The 13,549-nt window shown below is 28.9% G+C and overlaps 1 protein-coding gene across 1 annotated transcript in view; it reads left to right on the forward strand.

Annotated features, from left to right (window-relative positions):
• The first annotated feature begins 2,829 nt into the window (after positions 1–2,829).
• psmd1 (proteasome 26S subunit, non-ATPase 1) overlaps positions 2,830–13,549 on the forward strand; it is an 89,240-nt gene continuing 78,520 nt past the window's right edge. The window contains exons 1-5 of the mRNA XM_073843920.1: positions 2,830–2,985; positions 3,469–3,512; positions 3,593–3,666; positions 6,777–6,946; positions 8,345–8,553. Coding sequence (XP_073700021.1) covers positions 2,970–2,985; positions 3,469–3,512; positions 3,593–3,666; positions 6,777–6,946; positions 8,345–8,553 — 513 coding nt within the window. The 5' untranslated portion in view covers positions 2,830–2,969. The remainder of the gene's footprint in view (positions 2,986–3,468; positions 3,513–3,592; positions 3,667–6,776; positions 6,947–8,344; positions 8,554–13,549) is intronic.

Below are 13,549 nucleotides of genomic sequence, written 5' to 3' on the forward strand. Positions count from 1 at the left end.
ATTTAATTTAATTTGATTTGATTTAGTTTACTTTCAGTTCATTTTTATTTCATTTAGTTTCATTTAAAAATTATTTAAATTAATTTCCTTTTGTTTCATCACATTTTATTTTATTTAATTTCATTTTTTATTTCATTTAACTTCATTTTTTCATTTCATTTCAGTTTTTCATTTTATTTCATTTCATTACATTTAATTAAATTTTTTCGTTTCATATTAATTCATTTTATTTCATTCAATGTAATTTTTTATTTAATTTCACTTTTTATTTTTATTTCCATTTCATATTTTCATTTTATTTTGTTTCCTTTTATTCAGTTTAATTAATTCAATTTTTAAAGTTTTCATTTCATTATATTATTGCAAAGCATGCAATTTCTGACCTGAAATTTCTGGGCATTGAAAGAGTTTTGCCAAAAAGGAGAGGTGGTGATTTAGATAAAAAAAACTGCTACAGAGAGAATCTTTTTGGATTTTTGAACTCAACAGTCTTTTCCCGAAAGGGATGAATGAAGAGATAAACTATTCATGTTTTCTGTAAGTATTTTTATTCTTTTTTAGAGATAAACATTGTTAACTTTTTTATAAAAAGAATTCTGTTTCTACCTGTTCTCTGGGTCTGGGCTGAAGCCCCTCCCATTGCACCTGTCACCTGTTTTCTTGATTACCTACTGAGTATTAATTGACTGCATGTCTGGTGTTGGTTCATTATGAGCATTGAGAATAGCTGGATGGCTGAAACGTCTGCTCATGCTCGATTAAAATAATTGTTTCTTTTTGTTAAAGACTTTGTCTAGTTTTTCAGAGTGCGAACCATCTACAGTCTCTCTTATATTATGTTTTGAAAAATACATTTGTTCCATCTCTCTCCACTGAGTGTCACAATCAACCACAACTTGATCTGCTCCTCTCTCAACGCCACAGAAGAAGAGCCACTGTAGGGCTGACCGCCTCATTGCCTGTACGCAAACACTTATCTCTAATTCTTACCCAGCTAACATATTCATTCAAAAAATAACATTCAATTTAAATTTTATTATTTCGTTTTATTCCATTTTATTTATTCAATTGAATTGTATTATTTCATTTCATTTTTATTTTATTTTCATTTATTTATTTTTTTTTTGTAAATTTTATTTCACCTTTATTTCATTTTATTTTAATATGTTTAATTTAATTATTTAATTTTTTGTCATTTAATTTTATTTGTATTTCATTTCTTTTTATTTCATTATTTTATTTTAATTAAATTTATTTTTATTTCGTTTTTATTTCATTTATTTTTTAAATTTTTTTGTTTTAATACATTTAATTTAATTTAAATTGAATTGTATTATTATTTTATAATTTTTATTCCATCTTATTTAATTAAATTGTTATTTCATTTAATTTTATTTCATTGTCATTTATTTTATTTTTTATATTATTTATTTTAATTTCTTATTTAATTTAATTAAATTATATTTTAATCTTATTTAATTTTTATTTTATTTAGTTTCGTTTCATTTGTATTTCATTTCCTTTTATTTTACTTTATTTTTTATTTCATTTTATTTAGTTTCGCTCATTTTTATTTTTTCATTTTTATTTTATTATTTCATTATATTTTATTTTCATTTTTATTATTTTGTTTAATTGTATTTGTATTTCTTTAAGTTTTGTTCCTTTTATTCATTACTTTCTTTTATTTAATTTCATTTTTATTTAATTTTCATTTTATTTCATTCATTTTTATTTCATTTTGTTCCATTTTATTTTATTTGTTGTTTATTTTTATTTTTTATTTTTATTTCATTTTATTTACTTATTTTATTATTTCATTTTATTTTACTTTATTTTTTATATCATTTTATTTAGTTTCGCTCATTTTTATTTTTTCATTTTTATTTTATTTTATTATTTCATTATATTTTATTTTCATTTTTATTTTATTTTGTTTAATTTAATTGTATTTGTATTTCTTTACGTTTTTTTCCTTTTATTTCATTACTTTCTTTTATTTAATTTTATTTTTATTTAATTTTCATTTTATTTCGTTCATTTTTATTTCATTTTGTTCCATTTATTTTATTTGTTGTTTATTTTTATTTTTTATTTTTATTTCATTTTATTTACTTAAATTTTATTATTTCATTTTATTTTACTTTATTTTTTATTTCATTTTATTTTACTTAAATACAATTTTATTTAATTTAATTTTTATTTAATTTTCATTTTATTTCGTTCATTTTTATTTCATTTTGTTCCATTTTATTTCATCAAATTGTATTATTTCATTTTTTTTAAATTTTACTTTATTTTTTAGTTAGTTTAATTTAATTTGTATTTCATTTCATTTCCTTTCCTTTTATTTCATTATTTTATTTCATTTTAATTTATTTTTTTAATTTAATTTTAATTTTATTTCATTTCTTTCTTTTATTTAATTTATTTTATTGCATTTTTATTTTAATTTAATTGATTTAATTTAATTAAAACCAGAAAGAAATTTGTTCATCCTGTTTCTGTTGTTCTGTCCATCTCTCTCCACCGAGTGGCACGATCAACCACAACTTAATTTCTTCCTCTTTCAACTCTACAGAAGAAGAGCCACTGTAAGGGCTGACCGCCTCATTGCCTGTACGCAAACACTTATCTCTAATTCTTACCCAGCTAACATATTCATTAAAAAAATAATCGACACAACCAGTTAAAGAATACTTTCACAACAATTGCCTACCCCCGCGTCCATGTATTCCACAATATCTACATTTATCCTAATCAGCATTTTATATTTTCAGGCACATGTTCCGGCGGTCCACTCAGGCGCTCATTGTCAGATGAGTTTGAGCCGCCGCTGTAATAGCAGTTGATCGCTCGCGTACTAGCACTGTTTCATTGACAGTGAATTAGACTTTAATTCTTCTTCTCACTGTTTGTGTGTTGAAATCCTGGTGCTGGAGGAGATCCGGTGACACTCACAAACAGACATGATCACTTCAGCAGGTGAGCGAACGATAGTCAATGAGAAACACTGCGTTTGATTTAGCTGAGTCACACAGCTAACGGCTAACACCGACAATCAGTTTCATCAGATTTAACACTTCATTTGTGCTTTATCCTAATAAACTTAGTCTTATAACCACGCTGGATATAATACTTGAGCGTTTAGATTTGCATAAAGTTTAATTTGTAATGCCATTGACTTCAGTGGGTTGTTTACATCGGCAACCGAAAGTCTAAAATTGCACTTTATTTCAAATTGATTGTGTCATATAGGTTTCAATATTGTTTTTAACATATAAACAAGTCAAAACAAAGCAGTACAGGCATTAGAGGTTGTTATTGAGCACATCTGTCAAGTCACTGTCACTAAACATTAGCTTAGCCGTGCTAACATGCATAGATTGAGAGAAACTGAGACTAAGATATAAGCATAAATACAAAATGTGTATGTAGTGTACTGATGTCTTTTTTGCTCTTTTATAGCTGGTATCATTTCTCTTCTGGATGAAGATGAGCCGCAGCTCAAGGTACAGCATGAACTCAGTCAAAACCAGTCAAAAATAAAAGGTATTTGTTGTTATTAACAAGCTTTCTTCTTCTTTTATAGGAGTTTGCGCTACAGAAACTGAACTCCATTGTTAATGACTTCTGGGCTGAGATTTCAGAGTCTGTCGACAAAATGTAAGTAGCATTTAATGCCACAAACTCGTCTAAATGTTGTTTTAACCTGTTTAAGCAGGGTTGTGTTTTTTCCATATTTTTACAGTTTCAATATATAGGCCTTTCCACAGAATTGTTTTTAAGTCAGAGTTGGAAAAATGTTTTTTTTTCCCCACAAATTTTGTATGTTGTTTCAAAACGTTAAGGTGTCGACGTCAAAGGAAATTTACAAAAGTGATTTTATGTCCATAGAAAGACATTAATTGTATGTGAAGTGTCTCCTTTTAAGGTTTCAAATACGTTTCTGGAGAATAAAATGTCGAAATTTGGTTGAAATAATGTTATGTTGTCATTCAGTGCAACAGTATTTATGTAAAAGTGTAAACAACATGCTTATGCTGACTTGAACTTATTCAAATGTATTAAAGAATAAGTATAAATGCATTTAATTTTATTTAATTATTTATTGTATTTTCATTTTATTCCATTTTATTTTATTTCATTTTTTTATTGGATTTATTTTCCTTTTATTTCATTATTTTGTTTTATTTTATTTCATTTTAATTTTATTTAATTATTTAATTTTAAAACATTTAATTAAATTTTTATACAATTGTATTATTTCATTGTATTTAATTAAATTGTATTCTTTCATACTTCATTTTTAACATGTTTATTCTGACTTGTACATATTAAATATATATATAAGAATAAGTATAAATACATTTAATTGTATTTAATGTATTTTCATTCCATTTCTTTTTTCTTTTTTCCCTTTTATTTCATTATTTTATTTTATTTTTCATTTTCATTAAATGTTAGTATTCCATTTTTTCATTTTAATTTAATTCTGTTTTATTTTAAAACATTTAATTTTTTTATTAAATTTTATTATTCCATTTTATTTAATTAAATTTTATTCTTTCATACTTCATTTTTAACATGCTTATTCTGACTTGTACATATCAAAATATATAAAAGAATAAGTATAAATATTTATTTTATTCTAATTTTTTTATCGTTTCATTTTATTCATTTTTATTTTAATTTATTTTATTTTGTTTCGTTTCATTTGTATTTCATTTCTTTTATTTCATTATTTAGTTTCATTTAAATTAAATTTTTATTTTTATTTAATTTATTTCATTTTATTTTAATACATTTAATTGTTATTAAATTATATTCCTTTTTATTTATTTAATTAAATTGTATTCTTTCATACTTCATTTTTAACACTGTTTATTCTGACTTGTACATATTAAAATATATAAAAGAATAAGTATAAATACATTTAATTTTAATTTTATTGTATTTTCATTTCATTTCTTTTTTATTTTATTTTATTTATTTTCCTTTTATTTCATTATTTTGTTATTTTATTTTTCATTTTAATTAAATTTTAGTATTTCATTTTTTCATTTTTAACATGCTTATTTTGACTTGTACATGTCAAAATATATAAAAGAATAAGTATAAATACATTATTTTATTCTAATTTTTTAATTATTTCATTTCATTCATTTTTATTTAATTTTGTTTATTTTTCTGTTTCATTTCTTTTATTTAATTATTTAGTTTCATTTAAATTAAATTAATTTTTATTTTTTTAATTTCATTTTTCATTTTTATTTCATTTTATTTTAGTACATTTAATTTAATTGTTATTAAATTTTATTATTCCTTTTTAATTAAATTTTATTCTTTCATACTTCATTTTTAACATGTTTATTCTCACTTGTACATATTAAAATATATAGAAGAATAAGGGAGAATATTGCATTTTATAGTGCTTTAAATGAGTAAAAAAACTTACTGACAACTGGGCAAAACCTAGGATAGTGGCACATTTAAAAAAATGTAGAATTACAACTAAAGCTTTGGGGTGAAAATTTGTCTTTTAATAATTTAAATTGATTTAATTTGTAAATATGCCTGACAAGTTTGACACTGAATAACATTTTAGTGGGTGTCTTCTGTAAATTAGGAGAAATATGTATGAGAATTATTTTTTTGCTCAGAAAAACAAACAAAAATGCAAAGGAATTATAGAGAGAACTTTATTTTTTATTTTTTTGAAAACGTTTTAAAGCAGTATTAGCACAGTTCTGAACACACAAAAACTAAATGTTATGTAATAATTCCCCAAAAAGTGTATTTATTATAGAAAAATGCTGTTCGGTAGTGACATTAGTTAAAGTTGCACACAAACTTTTACATAGTTTCATAATTTACAAAGAAAATAAATATTTTAAACTTCACTCTTTTTAAATATGAAAAAATGTTTTTTAAATCAACAATGGAATAAAATGCTAAAATTATTTGAATAGCATTTTCATAACTTGAAATTTAGGGGTTTAATCTTTAGTCTTATACTAATAATGACATTATTAATACATTTCTTATGATTTTTCTATTCATTCAAATAAAAATAAAACTACCAATGATGTTTTATTAATATTAATAACTTTTTTACTTATTAATACTACAATAAAAAATAATTAATTCATATATTATATAACATAAAGTATAATTTAAATTGAAAATAATATTTTCAATAGTAATAACACTTCTTGATTTTAATCACTCGTCTTTTTACAGTACAGTAGTATTATTGCAAAAGTAGTATTTTTCTTTATTAATTTACTGTAATAATTTTAATTATGATAATTATCTGTAATTATAATGTTACACAACGTTTACATTTTTTTTTTTTTAAATCATAAAGTTAAAAAAAAGAAATATTACTGTTTCACTAATACTTTTGAAGTGTAAAATAAGTGATTAATAATATAATACTTTATGTATTGTATTGCATTAAAATGAATTTGGTAAAAATAAAACTGTGAAACTCAACTAATTGGACAGGCTTTTTGATTTCAAATATTTAATTTAACCATTAAAACAAAGTGGAGCTGAATTTGGAAATGAAACGAAATATACATTTACACTTTTTAAAGTGTGATATCATAATACATTTTTATTCGAAGTAATGTTTTATTTGAATGATAAAGCTTTAAAAAACAAGCAAATAAATATACTTTTGTAGCGTGAAAGTGATTATCAATTTCTGAAACGTTTCATATGAATGTTTAGATGCTAATAAAGTGATGAACTGTGCTTTTCTCCATCAGCGAGGTCCTGTATGAGGATGAGACGTTTCGTAGCAGAGAGTTTGCAGCACTGGTGGCGTCTAAAGTCTTTTACCACCTCGGTGCTTTCGAGGAGTCTTTAAACTACGCACTTGGTGCTGGAGATCTCTTCAACGTCAATGACGATTCAGAATATGTGGAGACCATTATTGGTAAGTGGTGAGCTGTCTATTTTATTTGAAAGAAATTCATCAGGGCTGTCACGATTCGTCGATTGTAGTCGACTGTTCGATTTATAAAAATCCTCGATTTCTTTCGAGTAACCAACAGAGTACCGGAAGTGGCTCATTTATATATTAAACCCATTTTAAAATCATAATTAAGCATAATTGTCAATTCACAAACGCTACGATTTAGTTCAATAAATTCGATGCGGGTTTAATATATGTATTTACATGTGTGGAGCGTCTCAAACTCCATCTCTGCATGTTGTTGTGAGTTTGGGTTTATTATAGCGGGCGCCACTTCGTCAGATTTGTAAGGTAAATCATTCATAAACCTATGCAAACTCAAGAGAATACATCAATATCTTTCTCTTTCCAAGCGTTCATCGCGATTTCAAAATAAAAGTTTGAACCCTCGCTCTGAGTTTAGACGTTTTTATGTCCACATATTTATTAAATTACTGTGGCTATAGCATTTATGTGGTAAAGATATGACCAAATATTAAAGATGAAGTGGATATTTGACTTAAATGGTGTTTAGTCAATATTAAAACAATCGTCAGGCCATTGGCGCCCACTGCAGACCTTTGTTGTAATGCGTAATGTACATTAGCTCTATTGTTTATAATACATTTCAACAGTTTTGTGCAATAAAACCATATTTCTCGCTTTTGATTCTTTATTTAAACGTATTAATATTGCCTCATTGCTATTATAGTTTTTTTTTAAAGGCTGTTGTTCACTTACATCTATTTTTATTGCCACAAAAAATAATTATAATTATAGGGCCCTATGAAATCCATTTTATTTCCAAATTCATTTTTTTCTGTTTTAATTTTTTTTTTTTTTTTATAAAAAAGCCTGTCTAATTAATTGAGTTTTAAAGTTTTATTTTTTACCAAATTGTTTTCCTTAAATGTGAATAATCTAAACCATCTCCAATTAATTGATTTTATAAAAGAAAAAAAAAGGTTTTAAGTAAAATTGTTGATTTTTTTTTTTTTGTCGATAAAATTCACACTTTTATTCATCAAAGGTCCATTAAATCGATCCAATTTGACATTTGAGACATTTGGAATGTTGCAAAAGATTGAATTTTCAAATAAATATTGTTTCTTTGAACCTTAAAGTCATTAAAGAATCTTGAAACAGTGTTTCATAAACATCAAATCAGAATATTAGAATGGTTTCTGAAGGATCATGTGACACTGAAAACTGGAGTAATGATGCTGAGAACTCAGCTTGAATAAATTACTTTTTACAGTATATTCACATAAGATTTTCTTTTAAATTGTAATTTTTCGCTTCCTTCAAAAACATATAACTACTCTTTTTTTTTTTTTCTACTTTTTTTTTTTTTTTTTTTTTTTTTTCTTTGTCCATCAGCCAAGTGTATTGATCATTACACCAAACTGCGTGTTGAGAACGCCGAGCTGCCAGAGGATGAGGAGAAGAAAAGCATCGACCCTCGTCTGGAGGGAATCGTCAACAAGATGTTCCAGCGCTGCTTGGGAGATCACATGTACAAACAAGCCATCGGCATCGCGCTGGAGACCCGACGCTTGGACATCTTCGAGAAAACCATCCTGGAATCTGTATGTTGTTTATCTGCACTCTTAAAGCAGTTCACTTCCAGAACAAAAATGTACAGATCAGTTACTCGCCCCCTTGTCATCCAAGATGTTTATGTCTCTCTTTCTTCAGTTGAAAAATGATTGTTTTTTGAGGAAAACATTTGAGGATTTCTGTCCGTATAGTGGACTTCAATGCTGCCCCAGAGTTTGAACTTTAAAGGCTTTAAATGATCCCATCCGAGGAAGAAGGGTCTTATCCAGCAAAGCCAACGGTTATTTTCTAAACAAATTGACAGTTTATAAACTTTTTAACCTCAAATGCTTATCTTGTCTAGCTCTGCCTGAACTCTGTGTATTCCAGTTCAAGACAGTTAGGGCATGTCGAAAAACTCCCATCTCATTTTCTTTTCCAACTTTAAAATCGCCTTGCATCGCTGTTTTGCCTTTTTTTTGTAAAGGGTGTTTGATAGGGCTGCCACTAATGACTATTTTTATATCGATTAATCTATCGAATAATTTATTGATTAATCTAAATGACTAATTTCCCACCAAAAAAAAAAACAATTACATAAGAATGTTTTACTTTTAATGAAATCAATTAATTAGGGGCCAAGCACCGGTGCGTAGGCACCTATTGTATCCGTTAGATTTCTTATTATTATTCCGCATTGCGTCTATGGCAGCCCATAGAACCGCTTGCGGGAAAGTTGTGTCATTTGGCACACTGATAGAGGACAGTCTGAAATGTCACCATAGCCAATTTGAAGTCTCTAACTCAAACTCTCTAGCGCCACCACTTGTCCGAAATTTCACTTTCTTTTTGCTGATAACTTTTGAACCGTAAAATTCTTTTTTTCTTTGAATCCTTATGTCATGCCGAGTCGAATGAACACCAAAATTCAAAAATCGTACGGTTTAGTTTTTTTTTCTATAATTAATTGTTTTAAAAACCTACTTTTTCGAACTCGCCCTAGACGGTTTGTCTGATTTTCACCAAAATTGGCTCAGATCATCTTCAGACCATGCTGGCAAAAAGTAATGGAATTTAAGTTGATTGGACAAACCGTTCTCGAATAACGCGCTATTTAATTCTACGAAAAGCGTGCAAAAATGGAAGTGAGGCCATATGTCCGCAACGCTTTGGTGTATTGAGACCAAAGTTGGTGTGTGTTATAACAAGCATGACCTGAGGCTACCTGCAGTGTTTCATCACATTGCCACCTAGTGGTCAGGAGATATGAAAAATGGCTATTTTTGCTTATAAGCCAAAAATCTCGAAACTTGTCCCGTTAGATTCGGAGGAGCATGCCAAGTCGAACCATATCCAATTTTCCCACGTCAGCCATTTTGGGCGTCAGCCATTTTGAATTTTGTTATAAAATGCTATATTTTACGAACGCATTGACGTATCGTTACAAAACTCGGTATGTATCTTCGTCACCATGCTCTGACAATACTCAAAAAGTTTGGTGGCCTTATTGTAATGAACATGATCTCAAAATATTCCTTGGGTCAGGCCGAGAACATTGATACCAATTATGCCAAGATTGGCCTAACTTCCTGTTCGCCATCTTGATTAATGTAGAAAACCTAGTTTTTCGAACTCCTAGACCGTTAGTCGGATTTTCCCCAAATTTGACTCGGATCATCTTCAGACCATGCTGACAAAAAGTTATGGATTTCGTGTCGATATTCGAAACCGTTTTCATTTAACGCATCAACGAATTTGCTGGAAAGATGCCAAAGCGCATCGGAAGCTGTATCTCTGCAAAGCTTTGAGATATTTGCACGAAATTTGGTATGAGGCATTAACACCTCACACTGATTACACCACATCAATTTGGTAACAGCGCCACCTATTGGTCAAGAGTAATGAAGCATTCATTAACCATTAGTTTTAAAATGATCAAAAATGCTAATAACTGTAGATAGCATTAGCCTATAGTAATGAAACTGGTCTCAAAATATTCCTTGGGTCATGCCGACAACATAGATACCAATTATGCCACAGTTGGCCAAACTTGCTGTCCACCATTTTGATTTATGTTGAAAACCTACTTTTTCGAACTAGTCCTAGACCGTTCGTCCGATTTTCCCCAAAATCGACTCAGATCATCTTCAGACTGTGCTGACAAAAAGTTATGGATTTCATGTTGATAGATGAAACGGTTTTTGTTCAGTGCCTCTATAAATTTTAGGCTTGATGCCAAAATGACTCTGAGGCTTTATCTCTGCAAGGCTTTGACATAAAGACACCAAACTTTGAGTGTGCCTTTGTCACCTCACACTAAACACACCACATTAATCTGATGACAGCGCCACCAGTAGGCGTTCTACATAATAGATTTCTGTAATTTTGACTAAAATCATCTTAAAATTGCTTCCTTTTACATATTGTTGCAGTTGGTTTGCTGTTCCTGCCACCCTTAGCTCCTCATTTTGCCCTTTGAATGCTTGGCCCCGTAATTGCTGCTTGCAGCTATATTTGTTTTTGATTATTAAAATGTAATGTTAACATTAAAATGGAATCCAGAAAAAACAAAACTGTAAAACTCATTTAATTGGACAGGCTTTTTTGATTAAAAACATTTAATTTAACCATTAAAACAGAGTATACAAAAATGAAAATTTTATTTGGAAATAATACAGATTTCATAGGAACCTATAATTATTTATATGAATGCACCATTTGTCCTTAATCACATGATATATGCTTTATTATGATGTTAAAATGGTTTAATAGGTGGAAAGCACCACTTCTGGTATTTTGACGATTACTCGATGCGGGCAAAATGCAAACAAGGATTTTTTTTTAAATCGAGTACTCAAATAGAATCTAGGAGTTGTTGCAGCCCTAGTATGTTGAAAAACTCCTATCTCATTTTCTTCTCCAACTTCAAAATCACTGTTTTACCTTTTTTGTAAAGGGTGTTTGATCACCTTTCAGGGCTCCAGACTGCGACCATTTTTTCTGCCGGTGCGACTAATTTTTGTGAGCGGTCGTCCTGGCGTGACCACTGTGATGTTCAACTCATTAGTGCTGCCATTTCTGTTGCATATGAGAAACATCTAACGGCAAATGAAAGCGAAACTAAACAGTTTATCATCTCGGACCGCAACACAAACAGAGTTGCTCGAGCTCAAAACAGCTTTATTCGGGAGCCAAGTTGATTTCGCGACACATTTTTGCTGCGAGATCTAGTGAGAATTATTCCAATTCCGCCCAGAATTCCCTTTCATAAACAGCACTGACTCATTCAAGCACTTCTTAATGACTTTCAAGCCTTTCACACAACTATTTCCATCACTTTAAAGCTCTAAAATGGATGACCAAAATATACTTTGTGGTACATAAAATGAGTAAAAAAAAAAAAAAAAAAAAACACATAAGTAGATGACGACAGAGGAGCACTTATTGGCTTATTAGACGTTAATTTCCACTTTTTCTCGAGATTTTAAAATGATAAAACATAGAGATGGGACGATACACCTACCTCTCAATTCAATACTATCACGATACTTGGGTGCCAATACAATATGTATTGCAAATTTTTATTTTTTAATTTTGATTCTACAAGTGTTGCGTTTCGATATTGCTATCAGGGTTGGGACGATACGCTAGTAGAAAAAATAGTTAGTAGAAAAAATAATTTCTAAAATAAAGTGCTATGTTACTTTGCAAGCCGTTTTAGCCATGGTTTCCCAGCCAAACAAATTTTACTTTGTTTACCACAAATTATATTTTGGTCATCCCATTAAAAATAACATTCAAATTGGATCAATTTAGAGCTTTAAAGTGCTGGAAATAGTTATGTTGAATGCTGGAAAGTCATTAAAAAGGTGCTTGAATTTCTCTCTCGAAGGTTGTATAAACCCTGAAATGAATAATGTATTATTATTTCTACCACAACACCATGGTTATAGTTAGCGTTAATACTTCTTGTTTTCTGACATAAGTCAGCGCTGTTTATAACAGAAAATTCTGAGCAGAAGTTAAATGATTCTCATTAGATCTTGCAGCAACCGTTTTCATTCTGCGGCGAATTCAAACACTTCTTACTGGATTCAGTGTCGCAAAATCAACTTGGCTCCTGAGTAAAGCAGTTTTAAGCTCAGATAAGTTTGTTTGCGTTGATGCTCCGAGTTGATAAACGAAACAAAAGCGAAACGAAAGTGAAACTAAACAGCGCTGCATTTTAGTTTCACTTTCAATTTGTTTGCCATTAGACGTTTCTCATGTGCTCGAGTTAAACGACGCAGTGGTCACACCAGTGCGACCGCTCACAAAAATTAGTCCCACCGGCAAAAAAAAAAAAAAAAGTTGCAAATTTATACATTATTGTCGTCTGTTGGAATAAAAGTGGTAACTTCTCCCCACCACCTCTTAGAAAAAGTAAGATAATTAAATATAAATCCATGCTGAGGTGAACCAATCAATTTTTAAATCGTTTCAAAAAGAATTGCAATAGTTGAGTGAAATTTTTTTTTTTTCTCCCACCCCTAATAAAATATCAAATCAAAAAGCAAATCAGGGCCTGTGTTCACAAAACATCTTAAGGATAAAAGTAGCTCATAACTTGCTGATTTAGGAGAAAATCCTAAAAATAACGGGCGTGTCAGTCCTAAATTTAGGACTCCTAAATTAGTATTTCACAAAGCGTTTTAGCGCTAAAACTCGGAAACGCTCTGCATTTATTTGCACGAAGGTGGTTTGTTGGTTTTGGAGGTTATCCCAACTCAAATCAACTTCTTTAATAATATATCTTGTTTTCATTAACAAGTTGGGCAAGAAGTATCAGCTAAAGTTTTGATCTGGGAGTGAGCTTCTCTTTTAAAGGGGTCATCGGATGCAAAACTAACTTTTTCATGTAGTTTGAACATTAATGTGTGTTGGCAGTTTGTCTACACAACCACCCTACAATGTTACAAATCCACCCAGTGGTATTTTTGTCATCTTTAAAAGTAATATCCCCTTTTTAAAATCAGCTCATTCTCAGCTTCTTGTCGTTGTGATGAA

The sequence above is a fragment of the Garra rufa genome, chromosome 7 (genome assembly GCF_049309525.1).
Source record: "Garra rufa chromosome 7, GarRuf1.0, whole genome shotgun sequence".
Lineage (NCBI taxonomy): Eukaryota > Metazoa > Chordata > Actinopteri > Cypriniformes > Cyprinidae > Garra > Garra rufa.